The sequence below is a fragment of the Leptodactylus fuscus genome, chromosome 2 (genome assembly GCF_031893055.1).
Source record: "Leptodactylus fuscus isolate aLepFus1 chromosome 2, aLepFus1.hap2, whole genome shotgun sequence".
In the NCBI taxonomy this organism is placed as follows: domain Eukaryota; kingdom Metazoa; phylum Chordata; class Amphibia; order Anura; family Leptodactylidae; genus Leptodactylus; species Leptodactylus fuscus.
This window is the reverse complement of record NC_134266.1, coordinates 270,243,278-270,258,048: the sequence shown is the minus strand read 5'-3', so window position 1 is coordinate 270,258,048 and position 14,771 is coordinate 270,243,278. Positions and strand designations below refer to the sequence as shown.

The window sequence follows — 14,771 nt, the reverse complement described above, 5'->3', positions numbered from 1 at the left end:
TCTGGAGTATAATACAGGATAAGTAATGTAATGTATGTACACAGTGACTGCACCAGCAGAATAGTGAGCACAGCTCTGGAGTATAATACAGGATAAGTAATGTAATGTATGTACACAGTGACTGCACCAGCAGAATAGTGAGTGCAGCTCTGGAGTATAATACAGGATAAGTAATGTAATGTATGTACACAGTCACTGCACCAGCAGAATAGTGAGCGCAGCTCTGGAGTATAATACAGGATAAGTAATGTAATGTATGTACACAGTGACTGTACCAGCAGAATAGTGAGTGCAGCTCTGGAGTATAATACAGGATAAGTAATGTAATGTATGTACACAGTGACTGTACCAGCAGAATCGTGAGCGCAGCTCTGGGGTATAATACAGGACAAGTAATGTAATGTATGTACACAGTGACTGTACCAGCAGAACAGTGAGCGCAGCTCTGGGGTATAATACAGGATAAGTAATGTAATGTATGTACACAGTGACTGCACCAGCAGAATAGTGAGTGCAGCTCTGGAATATAATACAGGATAAGTAATGTAATGTATGTACACAGTGACTGCACCAGCAGAATAGTGAGCGCAGCTCTGGAGTATAATACAGGATAAGTAATGTATGTACACAGTGACTGCACCAGCAGAATAGTGAGCGCAGCTCTGGGGGTATAATACAGGATAAGTAATGTAATGTATGTACACAGTGACTGTACCAGCAGACTAGTGAGCGCAGCTCTGGAGTATAATACAGGAAAAGTAATGTAATGTATGTACACAGTGACTGTACCAGCAGAATAGTGAGCGCAGCTCTGGAGTATAATACAGGATAAGTAATGTAATGTATGTACACAGTGACTGCACCAGCAGAATAGTGAGCGCAGCTCTGGAGTATAATACAGGATAAGTAATGTAATGTATCTACACAGTGACTGCACCTGCAGAATAGTGAGCGCAGCTCTGGAGTATAATACAGGATAAGTAATGTAATGTATGTACACAGTGACTGTACCAGCAGAATAGTGAGCGCAGCTCTGGAGTATAATACAGGATCAGTAATGTAATGTATGTACACAGTGACTGTACCAGCAGAATAGTGAGCGCAGCTCTGGAGTATAATACAGGATAAGTAATGTAATGTATGTACACAGTGACTGTACCAGCAGAATAGTGAGCGCAGCTCTGGAGTATAATACAGGATAAGTAATGTAATGTATGTACACAGTGACTGCACCAGCAGAATAGTGAGCGCAGCTCTGGAGTATAATACAGGATAAGTAATGTAATGTATGTACACAGTGACTGTACCAGCAGAATAGTGAGCGCAGCTCTGGAGTATAATACAGGAGGATATAACTCAGGACATCCATTTAGCACCATAGCTGAGAATGATATAATGAAGTATCCAGCCAGTGTGAGAATAGGTCTCATGTATTAGCTCATCATACCTGCTTTTAAGCTCCAGTTCGGCCACAATCTGGAGGTTTTCCAATGACGATCCATCATTTACGTGCAGGAATAAAACTTCTTTCTGTGACCGGACGGAGCGGACCCATCCCTGTAATAAGAGGCAGCGCAGGACATGAGAACATGTAGATGTACAAACATGTGCTGCCATCTAGTGGCTAAATGAGCTTTTTGTTTTACAGCCTGCAGTGAAATGGATTGTCTTTGCGCCACAGCTGCCACCATATCAGTTTTTGCCAGCCTAAGGTGCCCCATACCAGTGCAAGCCAACCTCAGGGGCACCAACAAGGATCCTGTCTTAACATTTATAAGATTGCTCGTATACTTGCCTTGAAATGGTTAAGAAACTCTGCACTACACCACCAAGGAGGCCATCATTAACCTGTTCACTACACTAGGTCACCAACCTTGCCGGCATTAACTGTTTCCCTAGTCCCCATTTAAATGAATGAAGCGGCATACGCTTGGTTTGGTTAGAACTGGGGTGTAGGACTGTTGGCCCGAATACGGTCATGTGTACAGGCCCATAGAAACGAATGGGTCAGTGTGCTCTCCATGAAAATCGCGGATAGCTCACTGATCACAGCCACGGTCGTCTGCAAGAGGCCTTAGCTCGTCTTTATCTCAAGATTGTCCCTGTGTCACTTATGGTCATGTCACGATGAGTAAAATATCACACAATGACCTGGATTTTTATATTCTTCGCTCCTTCTTCAACATTTGCCTTGAGAGCTTCGCGCACGCTCAGCGCGGTGGATGCCGAACCGTGGTGGCAATGACGCCAAGGACATCGTCCGAGGATGGAGAACGCTAACTTCCTGGGGGCGTACATGCTGTCAGGTGGTGGAGGATTCTCAGGACAGGCTCATGGTCCCTAAAATAAAGAATAGAATACAAAAATGAATGAATGAAGACTTGTAGAATAGTGACCTATAGTATAGCAGAAATCCAATAATACAGGATTTAGGACGGAATTAGCCGATGTACTAAAACCACCGCAACACCCTGACATGACGGGTCACTGGCAGAGCCGACCCGGATCTGCTATCACCATTCATGTAATGCCTAAGGGGAGATAAAGGCCGGTCCTCATAACCCCCTGTCCGGCGCAGGATGTATCTCATATATGATGAAGCGTACGCTCTGTCTGGCATAGATTCCCAGTACCATTATACAAGGATGCCGGTGTAAATCTGGCCTCATTGCGCCCCCATTTAGGACTTTTAATGCCTTGCCCAGAGTATAAGGAATAAATCTGCTGCTATACGATTGACAAAGGCCGAGCAATGTAGTTGACTATCTCAGTCAGTCCCATAGACAGTGGTCATGCTCGACTACTGCTCCATTCATACAGTGCAGGGTTCCCAGCTGTTGCAAAACTACAACTCCCAGCATGCCTACTTGCTCTGCTGTTCTTGGAACTCCAATAGACGTGAATGGAGCATGATGGGAGTTGTAGTTTCACAGCAGCGGGAGAGCCGAAGGTTTCCTACCCCTGATATAGGGGACACAGAACCCTGCTCTCATGATTTCCAAAATGTCTCCCCTATCCTATGACTAGGACGTATACTGCAAGCGTGTCACATCACCTCTTGGGCCTGTCAAGTCCATTGTTTTGGACGCGAAGAATAATGCTGCCCATAGGACGGGTCTGCAACTGTCAATGTGAACAGATCCTAAAGCATAAAACTATCTGGGGGCAGAGATGGAGGGGACATGAATCTGGGGGCAGAGATGGAGGGGACATGAATCTGGGGGCAGAGATGGAGGGACATGAATCTGGGGGCAGAGATGGAGGGGACATGAATCTGGGGGCAGAGATGGAGGGGACATGAATCTGGGGGCAGAGATGGAGGGACATGAATCTGGGGGCAGAGATGGAGGGACATGAATCTGGGGGCAGAGATGGAGGGGGCATTTATCTCTTGGGGCAGAGATGTGGGGACATGAATCTGGGGGCAGAGATGGAGGGACATGAATCTGGGGGCAGAGATGGAGGGACAGGAATCTGGGGGCAGAGATGGGGGGACATGAATCTGGGGGCAGAGATGGAGAGGACATGAATCTGGGGGCAGAGATGGAGGGGACATGAATCTGGGGGCAGAGATGGAGGGACAGGAATCTGGGGGCAGAGATGGGGGGACATGAATCTGGGGGCAGAGATGGAGAGGACATGAATCTGGGGGCAGAGATGGAGGGGACATGAATCTGGGGGCAGAGATGGAGGGGACATGAATCTGGGGGCAGAGATGGAGGGACATGAATCTGGGGGCAGAGATGGAGGGGACATGAATCTGGGGGCAGAGATGGAGGGGACATGAATCTGGGGGCAGAGATGGAGGGACATGAATCTGGGGGCAGAGATGGAGGGACATGAATCTGGGGGCAGAGATGGAGGGGACATTTATCTCTTGGGGCAGAGATGTGGGGACATGAATCTGGGGGCAGAGATGGAGGGACATGAATCTGGGGGCAGAGATGGAGGGACAGGAATCTGGGGGCAGAGATGGGGGGACATGAATCTGGGGGCAGAGATGGAGAGGACATGAATCTGGGGGCAGAGATGGAGGGACAGGAATCTGGGGGCAGAGATGGGGGGACATGAATCTGGGGGCAGAGATGGAGGGACATGAATCTGGGGGCAGAGATGGGGGGACATGAATCTGGGGGCAGAGATGGAGGGGACATGAATCTGGGGGCAGAGATGGAGAGGGGACATGAATCTGGGGGCAGAGATGGGGGGACATGAATCTGGGGGCAGAGATGGAGGGACATGAATCTGGGGGCAGAGATGGAGGGGACATGAATCTGGGGGCAGAGATGGAGAGGGGACATGAATCTGGGGGCAGAGATGGAGGGACATGAATCTGGGGGAAGAGATGGGGGGACATGAATCTGGGGGCAGAGATGGAGGGACATGAATCTGGGGGCAGAGATGGGGGGACATGAATCTGGGGGCAGAGATGGAGGGACATGAATCTGGGGGCAGAGATGGGGGGACATGAATCTGGGGGCAGAGATGGAGGGACATGAATCTGGGGGCAGAGATGGGGGGGACATGAATCTGGGGGCAGAGATGGAGGGGACATGAATCTGGGGGCAGAGATGGAGAGGGGACATGAATCTGGGGGCAGAGATGGGGGGACATGAATCTGGGGGCAGAGATGGAGGGACATGAATCTGGGGGCAGAGATGGGGGGGGACATGAATCTGGGGGCAGAGATGGGGGGGGACATGAATCTGGGGGCAGAGATGGAGAGGACATGAATCTGGGGGCAGAGATGGAGGGGACATGAATCTGGGGGCAGAGATGGGGGACATGAATCTGGGGGCAGAGATGGAGAGGACATGAATCTGGGGGCAGAGATGGAGAGGACATGAATCTGGGGGCAGAGATGGGGGACATGAATCTGGGGGCAGAGATGGAGGGGACATGAATCTGTGGGCAGAGATGGAGGGGACATGAATCTGGGGGCAGAGATGAAGGGTGTATATGATAATGGGGAGAGATGGAGGGGGGACATATAATTTACGGGTAAATATAGGAGGATTATACTGTGTGGGGGAACATGAAAAATTAATAAGAATGGGCGGAGTCAACACAAAAGTGGGCGGGGCTAAATTTGCGGCAGCACACGTAGCGCGCTGCACAATTTATCCCTCATTCAGTTCTTCAAAAGTTGGGAGGTGTGGGTATATATATCTACAGTATACATTATATACAGATTTTATGTATATATATATTATATAATATATTGTATATTCTATATTGCTGTCCGTGCACGTTAACCCCTTCGAGGCGGCAATAGAAACCATATCGGTAGTCACCCAGCTTTTCCAGGAGCAGATATTACCAACAGAAAAGGGATAATTAAAAAATATGCTGAATATATAATATATCTGCAGCTTATAATGTATTCTGATGTGTAACAGGCCTAATGTTATTAGTCATATGACAATGGAGGATGTCTAGCTGTTGTGGGACCACAAGTCCCAGCCATATAGCATGAGAGCAGCTGTATCTTGTAATGGCCGTCACCATAACCCTGAATGTCCCGGACCCCTCAGCACTACGTCCTGCCCCTGTCCCTGCCTCACCTCACGGGGCACCGCGGGGTCTTCTCCCCACATGTCACCGGCTACAGTCCCCGTACACACCGACAAAAGTCATTGAAAGAAAATATCAGACGTCAGCCATCTTCTCGAAGACCAACGTCCGTAGGAGTCAATGGATGTCTACACAAAGATGGCCGCCGCACAGGAGACAAGAAGCTAATGCTGGTCTGTACTACGGAAGGGCGGAAGTGCTGCATGCAGGACGAAGTGGGGCCTTATGGGAAATGTAGTTTTATTTGTTTGTTTTTTTTGTTTAAAGGGCATTGTTACTGGTAGGGGGATAGAGGTGAATTTTTTATAGCATGGATTTATGTATTTTGTTTGTTTTTCAGAAAATAATGTCTGCCTTTACAAGTGTGCAAAAGTTGAGTCCCCTGTGGTAAATAAAAAAGTAAAAACCCTCATCCATAAGGACTTGTCACATAGATATAGGCGGCAGACGCCCTAAAGGAATACAGATCTCAGACCAGGCCCGTAAGTTCTTGCAGAGCCCCTTAATATATAGACCCCCAGGCCAGAAGCCCCAAATAAATCTAAACCCAGACCATTAAATAAGTGCAGACCCCCTAAGTAAAAAATAGACTCCAAACCCCCTAACCAAATACCCCAGACCCCCTAAAAAGAGACGCCAGTGACACAAAACAAAACCCCAGACCAGACCCCCCAAAAAGAGACTCCAGACCCCCTAAGCAAAACACCAGACCAGCCCCTTACATACATAGAGACCTCTTACACAAATACCCACGCCAGACCCCAGACGTAAATAAGGACTCCAGACCCACAAAACAAATGCCCCAGACCAGACCCATAAACACACATCCTACAAAAGACCCCCATCATAGAGACTTCAGACCCCCTAATAAATACCCAGACCAGATCCCCTACATAAATAGAGATTACAAATACCTGGCTAGATGCCCTGCTTAAATAAGGACTCCAGACCCCTAAATAAATACCCCAGATTAGACCCTCAATATCAATCGGACTCCAGATCTCCTTAAAAAAAATTGGGGGGGGGGGGGGGGGACTCAGCTGGAGCAAGTCATACAGAGCTTCCAAAGTATAGGACTCCACTGTTTGATATTTATGTGTCCTAACAGGACATTGTCTGAATGGGACAAACCCTTTATCAAACCAACCAGGCACCCTAAATAAATCCAAAACCCTGTAAAAAATACGGATCCAGACCCCCTAAATAAATAGACTCCAGACCCCCTTAAAATGACCATAGGTAAGAACCCCTAATTGTAACACAGGCCACAGATCAGACCTCCGACATCCTGACCCCAGACCTCTCCAGTCCATCAGAGTGGAAGCAACTCCATACCTCCCAACTTTAGAAAAGTAGAAAGAGGGACAAAATGTGCGCGCCGCGGCAAATTTGGATCCGCCCGCTTTTATGTTGACTCCCCCCATTCTCATTCATTTTTCATGTGCACACAGTATAATCCTCCCACAGACACCTGTAAATTATGTCCCCCCTCCATCTCTCCCCCAGTTTCATATACACCCTTCATCTGCCCCTAGTTTTATGTCCCCCATCTTTGTCCCCAGTTTCATATCCCCCCAGTTTCATGTCCATGTCCCCCCGTCTCTGCCCCAGTGTCATGCCGTTCTCCCCCCTTTATCTGCCCCAGTGTCATGCCATTCTCCCCCCGTCTCTGCCCCAGTGTCATGCCATTTTCCCCCCGTCTCTGCCCCAGTGTCATGCCGTTCTCCCCCCCTTCATCTGCCCCAGTGTCATGCCGTTCCCCCCTCCCCCCATTTTCATGGGCCCCCTACATTACGTTCCACCTTAATATTTAACCCAAACAAGCACTTACACTCATCTTCCATCGCTCCCCCCGCTGCTCTCTCACTCATACACATAGTTGTAGGCGCGATGTGACGTCATCACATTATGCCTACAAATGCCGGAGCGCAGCGTAAAAGCAGGAGCTGAGCTGTGACAGCTCCTGATTTAAACGCCTATGTATTCAGCTCGGGACATACCTCCCGCTGACCAGGTCCGCGGGACAGGACACCGAAATCATGAGTGTCCCGCGGAAATCGGGACGGTTGGGAGGTATCCAACTCTGTGACGCTTTTCTTAGGGCGGGTTCACACCAGTGCCCGAACTCCGTTATGCAGGTTTCCTTTTTCTGCCGGCAGAAAACGGAAACCTGCATTCACTGCCCGCTGGTGAGCGTCTGTGAGCGTTTTGTGCTCTCCACGGTCAAACTGTTTTTTTTTTTTAACTTTACACAAAGTTAGACATGCAGGACTTTGTGTCTGGTTAAAAAAAAACAACAAAAAAACGGTTTTGCCGCGGAGAGCACAAAACGCTCACCGGCGTTCACCGGCAAACACTTTTCATATGAATGGGTTTGAAAAGTGTCTGCCGGTTTCCGTCTCCTGTCCAGTTTCAGGCAGGAAACGGAAACCTGCATAACTGAGTTCAGGCACAGGTGTGAGCCCGCCCTTACCTGTCTTTAGGAAATGGGCGCCACTAGTCCTGTTGGCTTGGGCACCCCAATGCCCAGGGTTAGTGCCAGGACTTATGGAACGTCATCTGATACCATACACCACCCTTGGTGATCAGCTGTTAGTTAAGGCCACGGTTTCCTCTTTTTTTGGGGTGGTGGTGTCACGGTCATTGGTCACTTGGGTTTTTTGAAGCTCAATCCCATTCAAGGAATGGGACTGAGCTGCAATACCAAGCACAGCCACTATGTAATACAGTGCCACACACAACCTTTTCAAACAGTAGGGGGCACCATATGCCAGTCCCCACTGATTTTATCCTAAGGGCTAGTTCACACGGGGGCAAAGACGCGGATTTTGACAGCGGATTTCGCCTCAAAATCCACCTCCATACAATGGTGGTCTATGGAGACCACTAGTGAGGGCGAGCTGCCCTTTCTTCAGGCGGATTCCACTTCCGCCTGGCAGCAGCAACCTCCGGAGTCGGCCCATTCATTTGAGACGATTGCGGAAGGGGAAGCCGCGACCGCGATGGCTGTGGCAGGTGGGTTTTGACCCGAGAGTAACGCGGCTCCCCGCGTCCCTCTCTGTGCCAAAATCCGCCCCACCGCCCCTGTGTGAACGAGCCCTAACAATGGTCATCAGTCTTATAGTTAAATTCACACTGAGTTTTTTTGGCAAGGATTTTGGAGAGGAAAAAATCTACTTCAGAAATTAGGAAATGGTTTTTTGAAGCGGTGTACATGAGGCGTTTCTTGGTCGTATTTTTTGAAGCGCTTTTAGTTGTTTTGGTTTTTTTTTAAGCGGATCCGGCGTCAAAATCCAGACCAAAAATCTCAGTGTGACCCCGGCCTTAGGCTAAGATCCCATGTAGTGAAATGCAGCATAAAAAAAAAAACACTGCAGAAAAAACGCATTGTGATTTTTTTCCGCAATGTTTTTTATTGCGGGTTTTCTCTGTAGATTTTCTTCCCTTATTAAATCTATAGGTAAAACACTTGCCTTTTGCAGGTAAGATTGATATATATATTTTTTTTAATTGCAGCTTTTTTGCGACTTTCTTTTTCCACCATGTGTGTATGGGATTAGCAAGAATCTCATTCACTATGCCGGTACTGTAAAACGTAGTGGGGGTGGGGGTCCGACACTTGGCACCTCCTCGATCACCAGTTCGCAGCAGCCGATACACAGAGAATGGAGCAGGAAGCAGACAGCGCTGTTCTCTGTGTAGTGGTGGAACTGAGTTACTGCAGTTCAGGGCCCTTTCAAATGAATGGGAGCTCATCCGCAGTACCTGGTGTGTCCACAGAACAGTGCTGTCTGCTTCCTGCTCCCTCCTCTTGAGAATAGCTGCTGAACCCCCCCATCCCCATCGAGCCCTGGGATTGGTCATTAATCTTCTACCATCAAAATCAATTTTTTTTCTTATTGACACATAGGATTAGCCTTAAGAAAGACTATTCTTCTCCTACCTTTAGATGTCTTCTCCGCGCCGCTGTTCAGTATAAATCCCAGTTTTTGTCAGTATGCAAATGAGTTATCTTGCAGCACTGGGGGCGGGCCCGGGCGCTCAAACAACACTGGGGGCGTCTTCAATGCTGTGAGAGAACTCTCCAGTGCCGCCTCCATCTTCTTCAGGAATGGCCTCTTCACGCGTTTTCTTTCGGTGCTTGCGGTCAAACTTCTAGGCCTCAGGCAGAGCCGACTGCACATGCCCACAGGCCACAAGAAAATGTCCGTTTACTTACTGTGTAAGCGGCCATTTTTCTTGTGGCCGCAGGCATGCGCAGTCGGCTCTGCCCTCGGGCCGAAGCCTTGAAGTTTGACCACCAACGCTAGAAGAAGATGGAGCTGGCGCTGGAGAGTTCTCTCACAGCATTGGGCCCGCCCCCAGTGCTGTTTGAGAGCTGGGGCCTGCCCCCAGTGCTGCGAGAGAACTTATTTGCATACCGGCGAAAACCAGGATTTCTACGGAACGGCGGCGCGGAGAAGACCTCTAAAGGTAGGAGACGAATAGCCTTTCTTAAGACTATTCCTACGTCTCAGCGACAAAAAATTTGATTTTAATGATACGATCCCTTTAATAACCCGTATTACAAATGCCGTCACTTATATAACCCAGAACCTTCCACCTATGTAATATTTTTAGCTAAATCTTTCTTAGCAGTAACTTCTGACGTGTCTTGCTGGGACTTCTAGTCCATGGCGTCCTGCTTAGGCCCTGTTCTTCGGCTCCCGGCCCGCAGTCTCTCCCCCGCCGCCGCCGTCTCTCCTACACCAGGAGCCGCTAATTCATTTCTTTCCTTCCCCTGACGTCTCATTTGTGAAGTCAGTGGCAATGAATAGATTGTCCTACGTGTCAAAGCTCTTATTTATGGGCACCTACACGTGAATCTAAAAGGAATATATGGCTCCTGTATCTACAGAGCAGCACACACTGTGATCGATGACGTATTGAAAGTTGACAGGAGCTGTAAAATATGCGCCGTGGATAGCGGCTGACCCGAGGATGTGCATAGGAATTAGTTTGCCGGGGCGTCATAACTCAGCAGATGTTGGGCTAAAGATTTCCAGCATCAGGATTCATTTCCTCTCCCATGTTATACGAGTAAGAAATAAGATGTGCCGGGATCGCGATTTTTTTTTTTTTCCTTCAAGTTATTTATAAAGAAAGTAAAGTACATTATGTGGCGCATTACAATACTTCTTTCTATCTGTAGCATATAATAAGTTTTCTATTACCTGACATTTAGTGGCGCTATTAAATCTATTATTTATATTTAAGTAACAGATGGAACGGCTCGCGCGGCGGCTTACTGGCACTATCGCCTCATTTTACACCCAACGTACAATGGGGTTTTTATTTATAAATCTGTTTCTAAACTGTACGGAGAAGAGATTTCGGGTTTCAGAATTTTATGTGGATTTGTTTTTGTATTAGGAACTTGTTGCCTGGACCGGGCCCCTGGAGGTTTCCGTCGCTGGTGAACTGGCGGGTGCAGGTGATATAGAAGTGGGACCATCCATTATAGCAGAGGAGAGGTGACTATACAGGTAAGTGCTCGTGATTCCCTGTAGGCCATTTTTGGACGGACGCAGCTAAGACTAGGATTGCATCACCTGTAGACTCCGCTGCAGATCTCCTATATACAGGTATATAGTCTATGGGCCTGTGGGTGTCCGCAGGTAGCCACTGTTTTAGTGGAGGGCCAGGGGACCTGAATGTTGGAGAGCTGGCTTCGAATCAGTAAATCCAGTCCGTACAATGAGTAACCAGGCCTGAACGCCTAGGTCCTGTTCACGTGGCGAAATTTAGTGCCGATTTTGGTACAGATTCTGGGGTCCTTGTCAAAGAAGAAACTGCTGCCATGACACAGGTACTCTGTTCCTCTATCAAAATAGGAACAGCTGTCATCTCTGTTTCACTGTCAGAGGAGGAATAGCTGTCACCTGACACCTACTCTGTTTCTCTGTCAGAGAAGGAACAGCTATCATCTTACACCTACTCTGTTTCCCTGCCAGAGAAGGAACAGCTGTCATCTCATAAATACTCTGTTTCACTGTCAGAGGAGGAATAGCTGTCATCTAACAGTCTCTGTTTCCCTCTTGGGGAATAGACAGCTGTTATCTCACAGATACTTTGCTTCCCTGTCAGAGAGGGAACAGCTGTCATCTAATAAGTACTCTGTTTCTCAGTCAAGGAAGAAACAATGGCGAATGTGATTCTTTATCATCTGAAGCAGTATTGTTTTCCTATCAAAGAACAAATGCCTGTCATCTGACAGGTACTCTGTTTATCCTTCAAAGAAGAAACAGTGTCTTCTAACAGACTTTCCCTGTCAGAGAAGGTACAGCTGTTATCTGACAGCTACTCTGTTTCCTAATTGGAAAAAGAACAGCTGTCATCTGACGCCTACTTTGTTTTCCTGTCAGAGCAGGAACAGCTGTCATCAAACAACTACTCTGTTTCTCTGTAGAGGAGGAACAGCTGTCATCAGACAACTACTCTGTTTCTCTGTCAGAGAAGGAACAGCAATAATCTTACACCTACTCTGTTTCCCTGTCAGAGAAGGAACAGCTGTCATCTCATAAATACTCTGTTTCACTGTCAGAGGAGGAATAGCTGTCATCTAACATTCTGTTTCCCTCCTGGGGAATAGACAGCTGTCATGTCACAGATACTTTGCTACCCTGTCAGAGAGGGAACAGCTGTCATCTAATAAGTAATCTGTTTCTAAGTCAAAGAAGAAACAATAGCTAATGTGTTTCTTTATCATCTGAAGCAGTTTTGTTTTCCTATCAAAGAACAAATGCCTGTCATCTGACAGGCACTCTGTTTATCCTTCAAAGAAGGACCAGTTGCCTTCTAACAGCCTCTTTACCTGTTAGAGAAGGAACAGCTTTTATCTGACAGCTAATCTGTTTCCCTGTCAGAGAAGGAACAGCTGTCATCAGACAAATACTCTGTGTCTCTGTCACAGAAGGAACAGCTGTCATCAGACACCCACTCTGTTTCCCTGTCAGAGAAGGAACAGCTGTCATCTGACACCTACTCTGTTTCTCTGTCAGAGAAGGAACAGCTATCATCTGACACCTACTCTGTTTCCCTGTCAGAGAAGGAACATCTGTCATCAGACAATGACTCTGTTTCTCTGTCAGAGAAGAAACAGCTATCATCTGACACCTACTCTGTTTCCCTGTCAGAGAAGGAACAGCTGTCACCTGACGACTCTGCTTCTCTGACAGAGAAGGAACAGCTATCATCTGACAACTATTCTGCTTCTCTGTCAGAGAAAGAACAGCTGTCATCTGACACCTACTCTGTTTTCTTGCCAGAGAAGGAACAGCTATTATCAGACAACTACTCTGCTTCTCTGTCAGAGAAGGTAAAGCTGTTATCTGACAGCTACTCTGTTTCCTAATTGGAAAAATAACAGCTGTAATCTGACTCCTCCTCTGTTTCCCTGTCAGAGAAGGAACAGCTGTCATCAGACAAATACTCTGTTTCCCTGTCAGAGAAAGAACAGCTATCATCTGACACCTACTCTGTTTCCCTGTCAGAGAAGGAACAGCTGTCATCCAACAACTATTCTGTTTCCATGACAGAGAAAGAAAGGCTATCCTCTGACACCTACTCTGTTTCCCTTTTCAAAGATCATTTGATGCCTACTCTTTCCTTCTGATGGGGAATGAACACCTGTCATGTGACAGCTTCTTCTTTATTTATGAACAGTCGGTGGAGACCATCCTCATAAACAATGGCTCTCAGAACGCAACTTTGTACTCAACGAAGGAAAAATTAGCGTCGGCGCCTTCACAACGCCGCCAAGACGTCTACATCCCCTGTAATTATACCTTATAGTGCGCTTCGGCTAGCGGCGCCTCCATTTTATTAGCAGCACATTACAGCACTTATTAAATCACACATTATCTATCCTCGCAGTGGCTTTCCTGTAGCTTTTGGGCTACGTTCCGGGCCGGCTCTGCATTACAATGATATTAGTATGTCTTGTGATAGAACATCTTGTAATGCAGATAAAAGCACGGCGGACCCTGGAAGGAATGGCTAGCGTGCAGGAAGACATACAAACATCCAGTGCGTCGCCTGCTGCAGGCGGTTTTCGGTTTTGTGCACAATTTTTTTTCTCCCCTTTTTTGTTTACGTTATAGATCCGAAAAAGCTGCAGGGTTTGGAGCAGGGGACGTATCTGCGAATAGCAGGGGGAAGAACAGGCGCTTGTAATTTTTCCTAACCTGGAGCAGACAGATGGGAGAACGCGCTCTAACAAATAGGACAAGATGGTTTGTCATCCTTATTGTGCAGGATTATGGTTAAGAAAATCTGCTTTAGGCCTCCACATGTCTACTAGGAAGGTATACAGAGAGACGTCCCTAGAGTATACAGGCCCAGGATAGGAGAGGGAATAAATACAGCACAGATACAATAACCTGAGGGTCTAATAAGCCTCCTGAGATATGGGTGGGTAGACTGACGTCCTGCCAATAACTCCTCTGTCTGTGTGTCTTGAGCATATCCCCTGTGTATTCCCCGTGATGCCTGCAGATACGGAGGTTGCATTGTGTGCGTGCATTAAATTACAGGGTGTAACATAAACTTTCGGAGGCGACATTACTCCTGGAGATAGTACTAATGAGTATTCGGAGCCCCTGTCTCCTCTCACAGATAACACAACCCAAGGCCCATAATCTTATTTATTTTTCCCCTTATCGCTTCCTCTTCATTTTTTCAGGCTTAGACGGCAATAAATTACTGCCACAGTATAGACGAGACCGTATATACAATAGTAAACCGTGTAATGTGCTCCACGTGTGTGTGACGGTGGTATGTAGCGATCAATACTAACATTACTATAATAGACCATTACTGTAATATATTACTACTATACTGTACATTACTATACTATGTTATTACTATATGTACTATACATTACTATGCTATACTATTGCTATATACATTATACAATATTATTAGCAGGAGGACCCGGCTTCACACGGGTATATTTCGTGCGTTTCTAATCCTGTGGTGTGTGGTATTGTGTTAAGACATGTGTATGTAATCCTCTGGCATGTGGTACTTTGTGCAGATGCGCGTATCTAATTCTCCTCATTTAATTTGTCTTCAATGGAAAACCCCAAAAAGAATTGTCAAAAAGCCAAATTGGATATAATTCCACACCAAACATAAAAAAGGGGGTGGACAAAAGT

At 47.1% G+C, this 14,771-nt stretch overlaps 1 protein-coding gene across 1 annotated transcript in view; it reads right to left on the bottom strand.

The window, feature by feature from the left end:
• The window catches only part of NARS2 (asparaginyl-tRNA synthetase 2, mitochondrial), a 32,056-nt gene extending 26,376 nt beyond the window's left edge, over positions 1-5,680 (bottom strand). The window contains exons 1-3 of the mRNA XM_075266245.1: positions 5,565-5,680; positions 2,152-2,340; positions 1,448-1,557 (exon numbers count right to left, since the gene is read on the bottom strand). Of these exons, the coding sequence (XP_075122346.1) occupies positions 1,448-1,557; positions 2,152-2,298 (257 nt within the window). The 5' untranslated portion in view covers positions 2,299-2,340; positions 5,565-5,680. The remainder of the gene's footprint in view (positions 1-1,447; positions 1,558-2,151; positions 2,341-5,564) is intronic.
• Positions 5,681-14,771: the final 9,091 nt, after the last annotated feature.